General features: G+C 42.7%; 1 protein-coding gene across 1 annotated transcript in view; it reads right to left on the bottom strand.

Annotated features, from left to right (window-relative positions):
- Position 1: 1 nt before the first annotated feature.
- Positions 2-18,853, bottom strand: part of LOC111957031 (son of sevenless homolog 1) — a gene marked incomplete at its 3' end in the record, with an annotated part of 70,857 nt that continues 52,005 nt past the window's right edge. Inside the window, exons 11-16 of the mRNA XM_023978114.3 lie at positions 11,863-11,944; positions 9,390-9,512; positions 5,382-5,485; positions 4,986-5,208; positions 760-879; positions 2-92 (exon numbers count right to left, since the gene is read on the bottom strand). Coding sequence (XP_023833882.2) covers positions 2-92; positions 760-879; positions 4,986-5,208; positions 5,382-5,485; positions 9,390-9,512; positions 11,863-11,944 — 743 coding nt within the window. The remainder of the gene's footprint in view (positions 93-759; positions 880-4,985; positions 5,209-5,381; positions 5,486-9,389; positions 9,513-11,862; positions 11,945-18,853) is intronic.

Here is an 18,853-nt window from a genome sequence, read left to right as displayed (position 1 = left end):
AGTTGTTGAGCTCCTGGAACACCTGCAGGATCTCGATGATACGCGCCACCACCGCTGCCCGCTCTTCCAGGTTCTCCGTCTCTACGATACACCTGTGGAGAACGTGGTACATTGAGAAAAGAAAATGCTATTTAAACCCAGGGGCCAGGGCCCTGTGTTCATTAGGGACTAAACGGACAACTGACAAACAGGGAGGGACGACCTTTTTGTTTTGAATTGCAAAACGTTTTCCCGCTGCAAGCCCTAATAAACATGACTCAGGTCTGCATAGTTCGGTAATTTTATTTCCACAGCCGGTGGATGACAAAGTGTAAGGTAAGTGGGGGAAAGAAAATACATACACAAGGTGAACCTGCACAAGGTGAACCTGTGTAATGATCATGCTGTTTAATCAGCTTCTTGATATGCCACACCTGTCAGGTGGATGGATTATCTTGGCAAAGGAGAAATGCTCACTAACAGGGATGTAAACTCATTTGTGCACAACATTTGAGAGAAATAAGCTTTTTGTCCTCAGGGAAAATTTCTGGGATCTTATATTTCAGCTCATGAAACATGGGACCAACACTTTACATGTTGTGTTTATAGTTTTGTTCAGTATACATTAAGCTACATAACAGCTACATAATATACTTTATCATGCCATAAATTCATCATAGAAAATGCTTTGTCAACAGCGCAAGTGTAAGGAATATCATGGTCTCGTTTCACGAGTACCGCTTCTTTGTGATGCCAAAAAAACAAAACGGGTGCTCTTACTTTTCGAACCACAACGTGAGGTTGGTGGTGTGGCGGATCATGCGCAGAAGGTTGGGCGAGTTCAGCTCCTTGTCCTCCTTCGTCCACACGCTGCCCACCAGCTCTGACGGCTGCACCGCCCTGTAGATATAGGTCAGAGGTCAGAGAGAGGACAATAATGCAGAGGTCAGTTGCTTCAAGTAGATGCTCCGAACCAAAGACCTAGGAGGAGATTACCATATACCCAAACTATTATATGCCATTATTCAAAGAGACTTACAAAAAATGTATGCAGTCACTATACTGTATGTTTATGTGATCCCAGCAGAAATTGAAGCCACAACTGTAGTGTTGCTAGTATCATGTGTTCACCATATGAGCCACAGAGAACCACCATTATTAGTTATATGACACCAACAACAACAAAAAAATCTGACCTTGTGTCAGTGGTTAGGTGCAAACTTCTACCGACTCCAGTCTTGGCAGCTAAGGGAGTTTGTGGCAGCAATTGTGGTAAGATTTTCGGACAATACCGGCGACCATTGTTGGCCCACAAGGCCGGTGTGTTGCGATCTCGTCGTAGGAAATGGAGTACGGTGAATTTTTGTATGTTTTTATTTTAACTTTATTTTAAACAGGTAGCCAAGGGTCTCATTTCCAGGTGAGCCCTGTGTACACAATACACATCAATATACACATTTAAAACTAAACATGCATAAATACGGGCTAATATTAAAAAGAATACGCAAAAAGTAAATACAGACTCATAAACAACAGTTACAGTTCTTAGCTACCAGGTTTTCAATCAACGCCCTAAACTGCCCGAGCTGCAACAGAACATCTCATTTTAATGAGAGCTGTAAATTGTTCCAGCAGTGAGGCGCATTAAAACTAAAAAGCGGATTTACCTAATCCGGTGGAGACCCGAGGAACCTCGAGAGTTAACCAACCCTGTGAATGCGTTTTTGTAACTCATGTTTTTATACTTCAACAACAAAGTCAGCTGAGTCAGAAGCTTGTGTAGTAAACAAAGAGGGAGTAATGAAGTGACCTACGGTACATTAATGAGGACCAGCTCAATTCATGGACATTTCAATTGATATTCTTACAGTATATACATTGAGTTACCATAGATGCTGATCTCGGGTCAGTTCTGAATTTCCCCCACTAATGGTTACGGTTAGAATTGGGAGAGAGGAAGCTGATCATAGATCTGCACCAAGGGGAAACTTCACCCTGGAGCGTGGGAAAGCGGTGAGGGGATAACCTTGGGTACGGCCCACCCTAGCTGTTCCCACAGGCCCAGCGACGTCAGAGGGGGAAGTGTGTCCCCTCTCTGGTGCTGCACGTTTGTGTATATGTACAGTTGAAGTCGGAAGTTTACATACACCTCAACCAAATACATTTAAACTCAGTTTTTCACAATTCCTGACATTTAATCTTGTAAAAATTCCCTGTCTTAGGTCAGTTAGGATCACCACTTTATTTTAAGAATGTGAAATGTCAGAGTAATAGTAGAGAGAATGATTTATTTCAGCTTTAATTTCTTTCATCACATTCCCAGTGGGTCAAAAGTTTACAATTGGTATTTGGTGGCATTGCCTTTAAATTGTTTAACTTGGGTCAAATGGTTTGGGTAGTCTTCCACAAGCTTCCCACAATAAGTTGAGTGAATTGTGGCCCATTCCTCTTGACAGAGCTGGTGTAACTGAGTCAGGTTTGTTAAGCCTCCTTGCTCGCACATGCTTTTTCAGTTCTGCCCACAAATGTTTTATAGGGTTGAGGTCAGGGCTTTGTGATGGCCACTCCATTACCTTGACTTTGTTGTCCTTAAGCCATTTTGCCACAACTTTAACTTCCTGACTGATGTCTTGGAATGTTGCTTCAACATATCCACATAATTTTACATCCTCATGATGCCATCTACTTTGTGAACTGCACCAGTCCCTCCTGCAGCAAAGCACTCCCATAACATGATGCTGCCACCCTCGTGCTTCATGGTTGGGATGGTGTTCTTCGGCTTACAAGCATCCCCTTTATCCTCCAAAAATAACGATGGTCATTATGGCCAAACAGTTCTATTTTTGTTTCATCAGACCAGAGGACATTTCTCCAAAAAGTACCATCTTTGTGCAGTTGCAAACCGTAGTCTGTCTTTTTTAATGGTGGTTTTGGAAAGTACCAAAGTACGCTCATCTCTAGTAGACAGAATGCGTCTCCATCCTTGAGCGGTATGACGGCTGCGGGGTCCCATGGTGTTTATACTTGCGTACTATTGTTTGTACAGATGAACGTGGTACATTCAGGCGTTTGGAAATTGCTCCCAAGGATGAGCCAGACTTTTTTTTTTGGTATATTTTTTAACATTTTCCCATGATGTCAAGCAAAGTGCCACTGAGTTTGAAGGTAGGCCTTGAAATACATTCACAAGTACACCTCCAATTGACTCAAATGATGTCAATTAGCCTATCAGAAGCTTCTAAAGCCATGACATCCTTTTCTGGAATTTTCCAGGCTGTTTAAAGGCACAGTCAACTTAGTGTATGTAAACTTCTGACCCACTGACCCACCATTGTGATACAGTGAATTATAAGTGAAATAATCTGTCTGTAAACAATTGCTGTAAAAATTACTTGTGTCATGCACAAAGTAGATGTCTTAACCGACTTGCCAAAACTATAGTTTGTTAACAAGAAATTTGTGGAGTGGTTGAAAAACGAGTTTTAATGACTCCAACCTAACTGTATGTACACTTCCAACTTCAACTGTATGCATGTGTGTAAGTACACTACCGTTCAAAAGTTTGGGGTCACTTAGAAATGTCCTTGTTTTTGAAAGAAAAGCACATTTTTTGTCCATTAAAATAACATCAAATTGATCAGAAATACAGCGTAGACATGATTAATGTTGTAAATAACTATTGTAGCTGGAAATGGCAGATTTTTTATAGAATATCTACGTAGGCGTACAGAGGCCCATTATCAGCAACCATCACTCCTGTGTTCCAATGGCACGTTGTGTTAGCTAATCCAAGTTTATCATTTTAAAAGGCTAATTGATCATTAGAAAACCCTTTTGCAATTATGTTAGCACAGCTGAAAACTGTTGTGCTAATTAAAGAAGCAATAAAACTGGCCTTCTTTAGACTAGTTGAGTATCTGGAGCACCAGCATTTGTGGGTTCGATTACAGGCTCAGAATGGCCAGAAACCAAGCCCTTTCTTCTGAAACTCGTCAGTCTATTATTGTTCTGAGAAATCAAGGCTATTCCATGCGAGAAATTTCCAAGAAACTGAAGATCTCGTACAACGCTGTGTACTACGCCCTTCACAGAACACCGTAGACGGTCACTAACCAGAATAGAAAGAGGAGTGGGAGGCCCCGGTGCACAACAGAGCAAGAGGACAAGTACATTAGTGTCTAGTTTGAGAGACAGACGCCTCAAGTCCTCAACTGGCAGCTTCATTAAATAGTACCTGCAAAACACCAGTCTCAACGTCAACAGTGAAGAGGCGACTCCGCGATGCTGGCCTTTCTATTTTTGATATTGCTGCTATGCAAATATGCAAGTAACCATTTCACTGTACCATTTACACCTTCTGTATCCTGTGCATGTGACAAATTAACAAAAAATATTTTATTTGATATAGTGTGTGTTTGCCAGAGACGGTAATGTGAAGAACATGACCTGCACCAAAGTCAAATTAGGATATAGGACAAGACTAGATAAAGTGTATTTTTAGCTGGAGCTTTTCCTTATTGTAGGCTACTACTTTTACCACTTTTTGTCTTGAAATCCTCAGTTGTTTACTACACTACTCACTCTGTTTAACACATGGCCTCACATTTAATCCTTAAAGAGATGGGCGGGGCTAAGGCTTAAGAGGGTGTGAACAATGCTGAATGGGTGTAGACAAAGAAGAGCTCTCCAAGTAGGTGTCCAAAAACATTCAAGGGCCATTTTCTCAAAAGTGGTGTTACAAGTTCATCAACTTTCAAAGCAGAGTGTATGATAAACCATTTTCTATCTCCGAGTCTATACTTTTATCCAATGTAAAAGACACCATTTCACATTTTGCTCCATAGCACCGAATCCAGGTGGTGAGTCACATTTTTGCTCTAGTCCACCACTTACACAGCTGATCCAAGTAATCATCAAGCCAGTGATAAATTGAGGTGCTTTAGTACTGGACTGGAACAAAAAGGACTGGAGTTATAAAAAAAACACTGCCGTGGACAGTGGCCTACCTGTAGAAGTCGGACTCGAGCAGTGTGAGCTGCCGGGCGATCTCAATGGGGTGGAGGGTCATGAGGTCAAACTGGTCTGTCTGGCCCGACTTGCTGAGGTGCCACTCGATGGGCGGTGGCGAGCTCTCGAAGGTGATGTTGTGGCTGGGCCCATTGGCCTGTGCTTGCTTCTTCCTCTGGATGATCTTGGTAATGGACTCCACCCACTTCTTCATGGCCTTGCCTGGGAGGGGTCACAGAGAGGGAGATTGTCACTCAGAGAAGAGGAGGAGAGATACGAGAGAGGAAGAGACGAGAGGAAAATAAGAAAAAAAAGAGAGGAGAAAATACAAGACAAAAAGAGAGGATATGCAACGAAAGAGGAGAAAGTCCTTGCCCCGATTTATCCACACATACCTCGCACCAATGCAATGAACTCCTCCAGACACTTGAGTAACTGACAGTCCCGCTCAAAGTCATAGAAGTGGTGCTCCACCCAGTGGCGACATACATTCAGTACCCTGCAGGAAGAGCGAGTAGGTCAAAACCAGTTAAGATACCAGTTACAGACCAGCAAGAGAGCGCTAACTACAAATCCTGACCTAAAAACTAAATAAATCTGCCCCTGACTTAGGAACTTAAACCAACTCCTAAGAGACTGGAAGAGAGATTAGTTGACTGATAAGAGACCAGAGAGCCACAGCTAGAAATGAAAATGGGATGCACATCACAGAGATACAGTTGAAGTCAGGAGTTTACATACACTTAGGTTGGAGTCATTAAAACTTGTTTTTCAACCACTCCACAAATTTCTTGTTAACAAACTATAGTTTTGGCAAGTCGGTTTGGATATCTACTTTGTGCATGACAAGTAATTTTTCCAACAATTGTTTACAGACAGATTATTTCACTTATAATTCACTGTATCACAATTCAAGAGGGTCAGAAGTTTACATCCACTAAGTTGACTGTGCCTTTAAACAGCTTGGAAAATTCCAGAAAAGGATGTCATGGCTTCAGAAGCTTCTGATAGGCTAATTGACATCATTCGAGTCAATTGGAGGTGTACCTGTGGATGTATTTCTAGGCCTACCTTCAAACTCAGTGGCTCTTTGCTTGACATCATGGGAAAATCAAAAGAAATCAGCCAAGACCTCAGAAAAACAAATGTAGACCTCCACAAGTCTGGTTCATCCTTGGGAGCAATTTCCAAACGCCTGAAGGTACCATGTTCATCTGTACAAACAATAGTACGCAAAAATAAATACCATGGGACCACGCAGCCATCATACCTCTCAGGAAGGAGACGCGTTCTGTCTCCTAGAGATGAACGTACTTTGGTGTGAAAATTGCAAATCAATCCCAGAACAACAGCAAAGGACCTTGTGAAGATGCTGGAGGAAACGGGTACAAAAGTATCTATATCCACAGTAAAACGAGTCCTATATCGACATAACCTAAAAGGCCGCTCAGCAAGGAAGAAGCCACTGCTCCAAAACCGCCATAAAAAAGCCAGACTACGGTTTGCAACTGCACATGGGGACAAAGATCATACATTTTGGAGAAATGTCCTCTGGTCTGATGAAACAAAAATAGAACTGTTTGGCCATAATGACCATCGTTATGTTTGGAGGAAAAAGGGAGAGGCTTAGAAGCCTTTAGAACACCATCCCAACCGTGAAGCACGGGGGTGGCAGCATCATGTTGTGGGGGTGCTTTGCTGCAGGAGGGACTGGTGCACTTCACAAAATAGATGGCATCATGAGGAAAGAAAATGATGTCGATATATTAAAGCAACATCTCAAGACATCAGTCACGAAGTTAAAGCTTGGTTGCAAATAGGTCTTCCAAATGGACATTGACCCCAAGCATACTTCCAAAGTTGTCGCAAAATGGCTTAAGGACAACAAAGTCCAGGTATTGGAGTGGCCATCACAAGCCCTGACCTCAATCCTATAGAAAACTTGTGGCCAGAACTGAAAAGGTGTGTGCGAGCATGGAGGCCTACAAACCTGACTCAGTTACACCAGCTCTGTCAGGAGGAATGGGCCAAAATTCACCCAACTTATTGTGGGAAGCTTGTGGAAGGCTACCCGAAACGTTTGACCCAAGTTAAACAATTTAAAGGCAATGCTACCAAATACCAATTGAGTGTACGTAAACTTCTGACCCACTGGGAATGTGATGAAAGAAATAAAAGCTGAAATAAATCACTCTCTCTACTATTATTCTGACATTTCACATTCTTAAAATAAAGTGATCCTAACTGACCTAAGACAGGGAATTTTTACTAGGATTAAATGTCAGGAATTGTGAAAAACTGAGTTTAAATGTGTTTGGCTAAGGTGTATGTAAACTTCCGACTTCAACTGTAGGTGGGAAGGGTTGAGGGTAGCTGAAGGCTGGGACCAAAAAAACATAAAGAAAGATAGCTAATTTAAAATATACTGTCTGTGAAATCTATGTAGTATGTATAACCTGAAGTTTAAGCTTAAGTATTGTTGTCCATTAGTTTACTCCAATTATGGGAGGGGTGTAAGGGTTAGGGGAAAATAATAAAGTAGGAAAATATATATAAAAAAATATATATTTACAAAAAAATACATACAATGCATTCTGAAAGTATTCAGACCCTTGAATTTCCCACACCCAAAAAATTCACAGCAAAAACAGGTTTCTAGAAATGTTAGCAAATTTATAAAAAAAATGTAAAACTGAAATTTCACATTTACATAAGTATTCAGACCCTTTACTCAGTATTTTGTTGAAGCACCTTTGGCAACGATTACAGCCTCAAGTCTTCCTGGTTATGACACTACAAGCTCGGCATACCTGTATTTGCACACCTATAGTTTCTCCCATTCTTCTCTGCAGATCTTCTCAAGCTCTGTCAGGTTGGATGGGGAGCGTCGCTGCACAGCTATTTTCAGGTCTCTCCAGAAATGTTCGATTGGGTTCAAGTCCGGGCTCTGGCTAGGCCACTCCAGGACATTCAGAGCCACTCTTGCGTTGTCTTGGCTGTGTGCTTAGGGTTGTTGTCCTGATGGAAGATTAACTTTCACTCCAGTTTGAGGTCCTGAATGCTCTGGAGCAGGTTTTCATCAAGGATCTCTCTGTACCTTGCTCCGTTCATCTTTCCCTCGATCCTGGCTAGTCTCCCAGTCACTGCCGCTGAAAAATACCATGCTTCACCATAGGGATGGTGCCAGGTTTCCTCCAGACATGAAGCTTGGCATGCAGGTTAAAGAGTTCAATATTGGTTTTATCAGATCAGAGAATCTTGTTTCTCATGGTCTGAGAGTCATTTAGGTGCCTTTTGGCAAACTCCAAGCAGGCTGTCACGCGCCTTTTACTGAGTGGTGGCTTCCGTCTGGCCAGTCTACCATAAGGGCCTGATTGGTGGAGTGCTGCAGAGATGGCGGTCCTTCTGGAAGGTTCCCATCTCCACAGATGAACTCTGTCAGAGTGACCATCGGGTTCTTAGTCACCCACCTGACCAAGGCCCTTCTCCCCTGATTGCTCAGTTTGGCTGGGCGGCCAACTCTAGGAAGAGTGTTGGTGGTTCCAAACTTCTTCCATTTAAGAAAGGAGGCCACTGTGTTGTAGGGGATCTTCAACGCTGCAAAAAAAAATTGGTACCCTTCCCCAGGAAGAGTCCGAGACACAATCCTGTCTCGGAGCTCTACAGACAATTCCTTCGACCTCATGGCTTTGTTTTTGCTCTGACATGCACTGTCAACAGTGGGACCATATATAGACAGGTGTGTGCCTTTCCAAATCATGCTCAATCAATTGAATGTACCACAGGTGGACTTATATCAAGTTGTAGAAACATCTCAAGGATGAGCAATGGAAACAGGATGCACCTGAGCTCAATTTAGAGAGTCTCATAGCAAAGGGTCTGAATACTTATGTAAATAAGGTATGTCTGTTTTTATTTGTAAAATTTAGCAAAAAATTCTAAACCCGCTTTGTCATTATGTGGAATCATGTGTAAATTGATGAGGATTTTTACATAAAAAAAAAAATCTATTTTAGAATAAGGCTGTAATGTAACAAAAAAGTGGAAAAGGGGAAGGGATCTGAATACTTCCCGAACGCACAGTATATGGAGCATAAAAAAAAATATATATATAAAAAACGTAAAGAGTGCATGCTTTTGTTTCAGCCCAGCATTGAAAAAGTTTGAAACCTTTCTCTGCTAATCAGGACAGACTACCTTCCAAGTGTACCACAAGAAAACCAGGATGTACTGTTGACCCCTAGGTCAAGTTCATTAGGCACCAAAATGAAAGAAAACAGACAGGGGCTACCTCGACTTGTCCAAGAATAACTGTTTTTTTTGTCGAATGTTTTCTGTTATAGTCCCTAATGAACAAAACCTCTGGAATTAGGTGTGGTAAATGGAGAGGGGTGCAGAGGTACCTGAGTTGGACTGGCTGGACAAACTCCTTGCGAAATCGTTTGAGTTCGGCGCTGAGAGGTTGGTCTCCATTCTCTATGGCCATCTGGTCCGCCTCTGTGGGCTTCGGCTCGGGAATTTCAAACCTGGAAGGTTCCAGAAAACAAAATCAGAACTGAGAAGACACAGCAGTGTGGAATCTGGGATACACCTTTAACCAGACAGTCGAGGTTCCAGACTGGAATATGTTCCGGGATTCTTTCGATGGCATTGAGGAGTACACCACATCAGTTACTGGCTTTAGCAATAAGTGCATCGAGGACGTCGTCCCCACAGTGACTGTACGTACATACCCCAACCAGAAGCCATGGATTACAGGCAACATCCGCACTGAGCTAAAGGGTAGAAGTGCCGCTTTCAAGGAGCAGGAGACTAATCTGGACGCTTACAAGAAATCCCACTATGCCCTCCGACGAACCATCAAACAGGCAAAGCATCAATACAGGACTAAGATCGAATCGTACTACACCGGCTCTGACACTTGTTGGATGTGGCAGGGCTTGAAAACTATTACGGACTACAAAGGGAAGCACAGCCGAGAGCTGCTCAGTGACACAAGCCTAAATTACTAAATTACTTCTATGCTCGCATAGAGGCAAGTAACACTGAAACATGCATGAGAGCATCAGCTGTTCCGGATGACTGTGTGATCACGCTCTCCGCAGCCGATGTGAGTAAGACCTTTAAATAAGTCAACATTCACAAGGCGGATTACCAGGACATGTACTCCGAGCATGCACTGACAAACTAGCAAGTGTCTTCACTGACATTTTCAACCTCTACCTGTCTGAGAATGTAATACCATCATGTTTCAAGCAGACCACCATAGTCCCTGTGCCCAAGAACACTAAGGTAACCTGCCTAAATGACTACCGACCTGTAGCACTCACGTCTGTAGCCATGAAATGCTTTGCAAGGCTGGTCATGGCTCACATCAACACCATTATCTTAGAAACCCTAGACCCACTCCAATTTGCATACCGCACCAACAGACCCACAGATGATGCAATCAACCCACACTGCCCTTTCACACTTGGACAAAAGGAACACCTATGAGAGAATGCTATTCATTGAATACAGCTCAGCATTCAACACCATAGTGCCCTCAAAGTTCATCACTAAGCTATGGACCCTGGGACTAAACACCTCCCTCTGAAACTGGATAATGGAATTCCTGAGGGACATCTCGCAGGTGGTAAGGGTAGGTAACAACACATCCGCCACATTGATCCTCAACAAGGGGGCCCCTCAAGGGTGCATTCTCAGTCCCCTCCTGTACTCCCTGTTCACACATGACTGCACGGCCAAGCACAACTCCAACACCATCATTAAGTTTGTTGATGACACAACAGTGGTAGGCCTGATCACCGACAACGATGAGACAGCCTATAGGGAAGAGTTCAAACACCTGACTGTGTGGTGCAAGGACAACAACCTCTCCTTCAATGTGATCAAGACAAAGGAGATGATCGTGGACTACAGGAAAATGAGGACCGAGCACGCCCACATTCTCATTGACTGGGCTGTAGTGGAGCAGGTTGAGAGCTTCAAGTTCCTTGGCGTCCACATCAGCAACAAACTAACATGGTCCAAGCACACCGTGAAGAGGGCATGACAAAAAATATTCCCCCTCAGGAGACTGAAAAGATTTGCCATGGTCCTCAGATACTCAAAAGGTTCTACAGCTGCACCATCGAGAGCATCCTCACGGGTTGCATCACAGCCTGTTATGGCAACTGCTCGGCCTCTGACCGCAAGGCACTACAGAGGGTAGTACATACGGCCCAGTACATCATTGGGCCCAAGCTTCCTGCCATCCAGCACCTCTATACCAGGCGGTGTCAGAGGAAGGCCCTAAAAATCATCAAAGACTCTAGCCACCCTAGTCAGACTGTTCTTTCTGCTACCGCACGGAAAGCAGTTCCGGAGCGCCAAGTCTAGGTGCATGAGGCTTCTAAACAGCTTCTACCACCAAGCCATAAGACTCCTGACCAGCTAATCAAATTGGCTACCCAGACTATTTGCATTGTGCAACCCCCCCCCCCCTCTGTTACACCGCTGCTACTCTCTGGTTATTATCTATGCATAGTCACTTTAACTCTACCTACATATACATGTTACCTTGACTAACCAGTGCCCCCGCACATTCACCTCAAACAGTGAGTAAAGGTGTGTTTTTTATTGAGAATGACAATGGTTCCTCAATGTATATTTAAAAAGAAATCCATCTCTCCCCCTTTCAATAACCACTCAGCATGAAAGGGAAAAATGTAATGCTCTGTCTGATCCAGTGCAAACGTCATAAAATACCTGATTACTTCTTATCCCTACAGATGTGTCCCAAGCTCACTGGCTCAGGAAACTTTGAGGGCCCAGAATATTACAATGTTGCAAGTTTGCTAGCACGAAAGCGTCGGTGTATCCAGTTGACCTCACCTCTCCATAAGAAGACCCAGCAGCTCCTGAGGTTTACAGAAGGACCTGTAGGTTGTTAGAAATGTTCGGACGAAATTTGGATCTGCAAGAAGGAAAAACAAGGGGATTGTCAGCCATTTTGTTAATCAATCATTCTCAGCAGTGTGCAAGTAGCTATTGTTCTTTCATGACTTTGCGGTGATGAATTGTATGAAATTCGCTACTGTTTGCTAGCTAGACATCTTATAACTATTAAGTTAACAGTCTAAGATATGCTAACCAATGTCATGTTTATTAGGCACCAAACAGGACAGACAAACAAAATGTCAAACATTCCCTAGTGAACATGACCCAGGTCTGTGTGTATATTAGGAGTGCTGATACTGTGGTTATGCGGGAGAACAGGACCGTTAGCTAGTGGTTCACATGTTGGATCTGTCCAAGCCCTTTCACCGGGGTCTGGCTGGGGTTGGCGGGCAGTGGTGGGGGGGAGACAATAGCTGCCTCAGTGTGGATTTACAAACAATCGGCCTGAAACTATTTCAGCCAGGAAACAGACGCTGCTCTGACGCACGCAGCCGCCACTCCACCACACACGCTTGAAAATAGATCACCGGCCTGCCCTACCCACCACCGACATACACACTGCAGTGTTTCTACTAGGCTTTGACCACAAATACAAGTATAGGACAAGTCAACAACATTATTTGGGTATGACATAACAGAATATTAACTTATAAAATGTTCGATTTTCACTGGGTAGTTACTTTAAAGTTTTCTTCCTGCAATTCTACGCATTTTGCAATGGGGCAGAGATATTGCCAGTTTTATTGCCAATTTCCTGCAATTCTACGCATTTTGCAATGGGGCAGAGAGATAATGCCAGTTTTATTGCCAATTTCCTGCAATTCTACGCATTTTGCAATGGGGCAGAGAGATAATGCAGTTTTAATTGCCAATTTCCTGCAATTCTACACATTTTGCAATGGGGCAGAGAGATAATGCCAGTTTTATTGCCAATTTCCTGCAATTCTACGCATTTTGCAATGGGGCAGAGAGTTAATGCAGTTTTATTGCCATTTTCCCCTGCAATTCTACACATTTTGCAATGGGGCAGAGAGATAATGCCAGTTTTATTGCCAATTTCCTGCAATTCTACACATTTTGCCTTGGCTTATGTTGTGTTCTTATGCTATCTGAGTGACTCAAACTTTATAACAAAATGTATTTTAGACAGTTATTCTGGTGGTTGTTAGTTCTCAAAGATGATCTTATTAAAAAAATATACAGCTCCATTATCTTTTCTACATACTTTATATCTGGCTTTAAACGTTTAAGTTCACACTGAAAACGTTTTAACATCCCAAACCTTATTTAGTTATCACACACACACACGAAAAAGTATGTGAACCTTTTGGAATTACCTGGATATCAGCATCTTCCTATTAGTCACAACAATAGACAAACACAGTGTGCTTAAACTAATAACACAAATTATTGTATTTTTCTTGTCTATATTGAATACATCATTTAAACATTCCCAGTGTAGGTTGGAAAAAGTATGTGAACCCCTAGGCTAATGACTTTTCAAAAAGCAAATTGGAGTCAGGAGTCAGCTAACCTGGAGTCCAATCAACGAGACGAGAGTGGAGTTGTTGGTTAGAGCTGCCTTTCCCTATAAAAAACACTCACAACATTGGAGTTTGCTATTCACAAGAAGCATTGCCTGATGGGAACCATGCCTCGAACAAAGAGATCTCAGAAGACCTAAGATTAAGAATTGTTCACTTGCATAAATCTGGAAAGGGTTACAAAAGTATCTCTAAAAGCCTTGATGTTCATCAGTCCACAGTAAGTCAAATTGTCTATAAATGGAGAAAGTTCAGCACTGTTGCTACTCTCCCTAGGAGTGGCCGTCCTGAAAAGATGACTGCAAGAGCACAGTGCAGAATGCTCAATGAGGTTAAGAAGAATCCTGGAGTGTCAGCTAGACTTACAGAAATCTCTGGAACATGCTAACATCTCTGATGACGAGTCTAGAATACGTAAAACACTAAACAAGAATGGTGTTCATGGGAGGACACCACGGAAGAAGCCACTGCTGTCAAAAAAAAACATTGCTGCATGTCTGAAGTTCGCAAAAGTGCACCTGGATGTTCCACAGCGCTTTTGGCAAAATATTCTGTGGACAGATGAAACTACAGTTGAGTTGTTTGGAAGGAACACACAACACTATGTGTGGAGAAAAAAAGGCACAGCACACCAACATCAAAACCTCTTCCCAACTGTAAAGTACAGTGGAGGGAGCATCATGGTTTGGGGCTGCTTTACTGCCTCAGGACCTGGACAGCTTGCTATCACCGACGGAAAAATGAATTCCCAAGTTGATCAAGACATTTTGCAGGAGAATGTAAGGCTATCCGCCAATTGAAGCGCAACAGAAGTTGGGTGATGCAACAGGACAACGACCCAAAAAACAGAAGTAACTCAACAACAGAATGGCTTCAACAGAAGAAAAGAGCGGTTCACACCAGACATCCTAAGAATATTGCTGAACTGAAACAGTTTTGTAAAGCTGAATGGTTCAAAATTCCTCCTGACCATTGTGCAGGTCTGATCCACAACTACAGAAAATGTTTGGTTGAGTTTATTGCTGCCAAAGGAGGGTCAACCAGTTATTAAATCCAAGGGTTCACATACTTTTTACACCCTACACTGTGAATGCTTACACGGTGTGTTCAATAAAGACATGAACACGTATAATTGTTTGTGTGTTATTAGTTTAAGCAGACTGTGTTTGTCTGTTGTTGTGACTTAGAGGAAGATCAGATCAAATTTTATGACCAATTTATGCAGAAATCCAGGTAATTCCAAAAAGGTTTTCATACTTTTTCTTGCCACTATACACACACACAGGACCAGTCGAATGTTGACACCTACTCATTCAAGGGTTTTTATTTTTTACATTGTAGAACAATAGTGAAGACATCAGAACTATGAAATAACACATATGGAATCATGTAGTAACCAAAAAAAGTGTTAAAATCTAAATATATTGGCCTCCCGAGTGGCGCAGTGGTCTAAGGCACTGCATCGCAGTGCTAGCTGTGCCACTAGAGTTCCTGGTTTGAGTCCAGGCTCTGTCGGAGCTGGCCGTGACCGGGAAACCCATGGGGCGGCGCAAAATTGGCTCAGCGTCGTCCGGGTTTGGGGAGGGTTTGGCTGGCAGGGATGTTCTTGTCCCATTGCGCACTAGCGACTCCTGTGGCGGGCCGGATGCAGTGCTCGCTGACACGGTCGCCAGGTGTACGGTGTTTCCACCGACAGATTGGTGCGGCTGACTTCCGGATTAAGCGGGCATTGTGTCAAGAAGCAGTGCGGCTTGGCTGGGTTGTGTTTCGGAGGACGCACGGCTCTCGAACTTCGCCTCTCCCGAGTACATAAGGGAGTTGCAACGATGGAACAAGACTAACTACCAATTGGATACCACGAAATTGGGGAGAAAAGGGGATATAAAAAAACACACATATATATAAAAAAATATAGATTTTAGATTCTTCAAAGCAGCCACCCTTTGCCTTGATGACAGCTTTGCACACTCTTGGCATTCTCTCAACCAGCTCACGAGGTAGTCACCTGGAATTACTTTAAATTAACAGGTGTGCCTTGTTAAAGTTAATTTGTGGAATTTCTTTCCATCTTAATGCGTTTGAGCCAATCAGTTGTGTTGTGACAAAGTAGGGGTGGTATACAGAAGATAACTCTATTTGGTAAAAGACCAAGTCCATATTATGGGAAGAACAGCTCAAATAAGCAAAGAGAAACGACAGTCCATTACTTTAAGACATGAAGGCCAGTCAGTTTCTTCCAAGTGCAGTCGCAAAAACAATCAAGCGCTATGCTGAAACTGGCTCTCATGAGGACCGCCACAGGAAAGGAAAACAGAGTTACCTCTGCTGCAGAGGATAAGTTCATTAGAGTTACCAGCCTCAGATTGCAGCCCAGATAAATGCTTCACAGAGTTCAACTAACAGACACATAAACATAAACTGTTCAGAGGAGACTGTGTAAAACAGGCCTTCATGGTCAAATTGCTGCAAAGAAGCCACTACTAAAGGACACCAATAAGAAGAGACTTGCTTGGGCCAAGAAACACAAGCAATGGACATTAGACAGGTGGAAATCTGTCCTTTGGTCTGATGGGTCCAAATTGGAGATTTCTGGTTCCAACCACGTGTCTTTGTGAGATGCAGAGTAGGTGAACGGATGATCTCTGCATGTGTGGTTCCAACCGTGAAGCATGGAGGAGGAGGTGTGATGGTGCTTTGCTGGTGGCACTGTCTGTGATTTATTTAGAATTTAAGGCACACTGAACCAGCATGGCTACCACAGCATTTTGCAGCGATACGCCAATCCCATCTGGTTAGTGCTTCGTGGGACAATCATTTGTTTTTCAGCAGGACAATGACCCAACACACCTCCAGGCTGTGTAAGAACTATTTGACCAAGGAGTGATGGAGTGCTGCATCAGATGTACTGGCCTCCACAATCACCCGACCTCAACCCAATTGAGATTGTTTGGGATGAGTTGGACCACAGAGTGAAGGAAAAGCAGCCAACAAGCACTCAGCGTATGTGGGAACTCCTTCAAGACTGTTGGAAAAGCATTCCTCATAAAACTGGTTGAGAGAATGCCAAGAGTGCAAAGCTGTCATCAAAGCAAAGGGTGGCTACTTTGAAAAATCTTAAATATATTTTATTTTGTTTAACACTTTTTTGGTTACTATATGATTCCATATGTGTTATTCAATAGTTTTGATGTCTTCACTACTATTCTACAATGTAGAAAATAGTACAAATAAAGAAAAACCCTTGAATGAGTAGGTGTGTCCAAACTTTTGAGTTGTGTTGAGTCAGTATAAATGTGTGTGCATGTTATATGTGTGTCAGCAAATGGTCTCTCACACACACAAAAAGTATTCAGACCCCTTGACTTTTTCCACATTTTGTTACGTTACAGCCTTATTCTAAAATGGATTACATAAAAATAGTTCCTCATCAATCTACACACAATACCCTATAATGACAAAGCGAAAGCAGGTTTTTAGAAATGTTAGCAAATGTATTACAAATAAAAAACAGAAATACCTTATTTACATAAGTATTCAGACCCTTTGCTATGAGACTCAAAATTGAGCTCAGGTGCATCATGTTTCCATTGATCATCTTTGAGATGTTTCTACAACTTGATTTAAGTCCACCTGTGGTACATTCAATTGATTGGACACACACCTGTCTATATAAGATCTCACAGTTGACAGTGCATGTCAGAGCAATACCAAGCCATGAGGTCGAAGGAATTGTCTGTACTGCTCCGAGACAGGATTGTGTCGAGAAACAGATCTAGGGAAGGGTACCAAAACATTTCTGCAGCATTGAAGGTCCCAAAGAACACACTGGCTGTCATCATTCTTAAATGGTAGAAGTTTGGAACCACCAACACCCTTCCTAGAGTTGGCCGCCCAGCATGAACCCTCATGGTCACCCTGACAGAGCTCCAGAGTTCCTCTGTGGAGATTGGAGAACATTCCAGAAGGACAGCCATCTCTGCAGCACTCCACCAATCAGGCCTTTATGGTAGAGTGGCCAGGCAGAAGCCACTCCTCAGTAAAAAGGCACATGAGAGCCCACTTGGATTTTGCCAAAAGGCACCTAAAGGACTCTGACCATGAGAAACATGATTCTCTGGTCTGATAAAACCAAGATTGAACTCTTTAGCCTAAATTCCAAGTGTCACATCTGGACGAAGCCCGGCACTATCCCTACGGTGAAGCATGGTGGAGGCAGCATCATGCTGCGGGGATGGTTTTCAGCGGCAGAGACTGGGAAACTTGTCAGGATGAAGGGAAAGATGAAGAGAGCAAAGTACAGAGAGATCCTTGATGAAAACCGTCTCCAGAGCGCTCAGGACCGCAGACTGGGGCAAAGGTTCACCTTTCAACAGGACAACAACGCTAAGCACAAAGCCAAGAGAACACATGAGTGGCTTCGGGACTAGCCTCTGAATGTTCTTGAATGGCCCAGTCAGAGCCCGGACTTGAACCCGATCGAACATCTCTGAAGAGACCTGAAAATAGCTGTGCAGCGACGCTCCCCATCCAACCTTACAGAGCTTGAGAGGATCTGCAGAGAAGAATGGGAGAAACTCCCCAAATACAGGTGTGTCAAGCTTGTAGAGTCCTACCCAAGAAGACTGACTTGCCAAGTTAAATAAAGGTTAAGAAAAATTAAAATAAATTACTCGACACTGTATCGCTGCCAAAGGTTCTTTAACAAAGTACTGAGTAAAGGGTCTGAATACTTACATAAATGTGATCAGTTTATTTTTAATACATTTGCAAACATTTCTAAAAACCTGTTTTTGCTTTGTCATTATGGGGTAGTACGTGTAGATTGCTGAGGGAAAAAACGAGGGGCAAGGGGTATGAATACTTTCCGAATGCACTATATTAAATATAATTTGAAAGGTAATTTCATGTACTTTCAGAACCACTTGTCAAACAAAGTTTAAAATATATCAGGGTTTCCTCTTTAATGGCGTACAGGTCATTCTGATATGCAGTGGTGTAATGTACTTCAGTAAAAATATCTGGGATATCTGTACTTTATTTTACTATTCATATTTTTGCCAACTTTTACTTCACTACATTCCTAAAGACAACAATGTACTTTTTACATAATTTTTTTACATACATTTTCCCTGACACCCTAAAGTACTACATTTTGACAGGAAAATGGTCCAATTCACACATATCAAGAGAACATTCCTGGTCATCCCTACTGCCTCTGACCTGGAGGACTCACTAAACACAAATGCTTTGCTTGTAAATTATGTCTGAGTGTTGGAGTGTGCCCCTGGCTATCCGCCAATAAAAAACAGAAAAATAAGAATTGTGCCATCTGGTTTGCTTAATATACGGAACTTGAAATGGTTTATACTTAAGTACATTTT

Source organism: Salvelinus sp. IW2-2015, linkage group LG1 (genome assembly GCF_002910315.2).
Source record: "Salvelinus sp. IW2-2015 linkage group LG1, ASM291031v2, whole genome shotgun sequence".
Lineage (NCBI taxonomy): Eukaryota > Metazoa > Chordata > Actinopteri > Salmoniformes > Salmonidae > Salvelinus > Salvelinus sp. IW2-2015.
The sequence above is the reverse complement of the archived record's forward strand: the minus strand, read 5'-3'. Positions and strand labels throughout refer to the sequence as shown.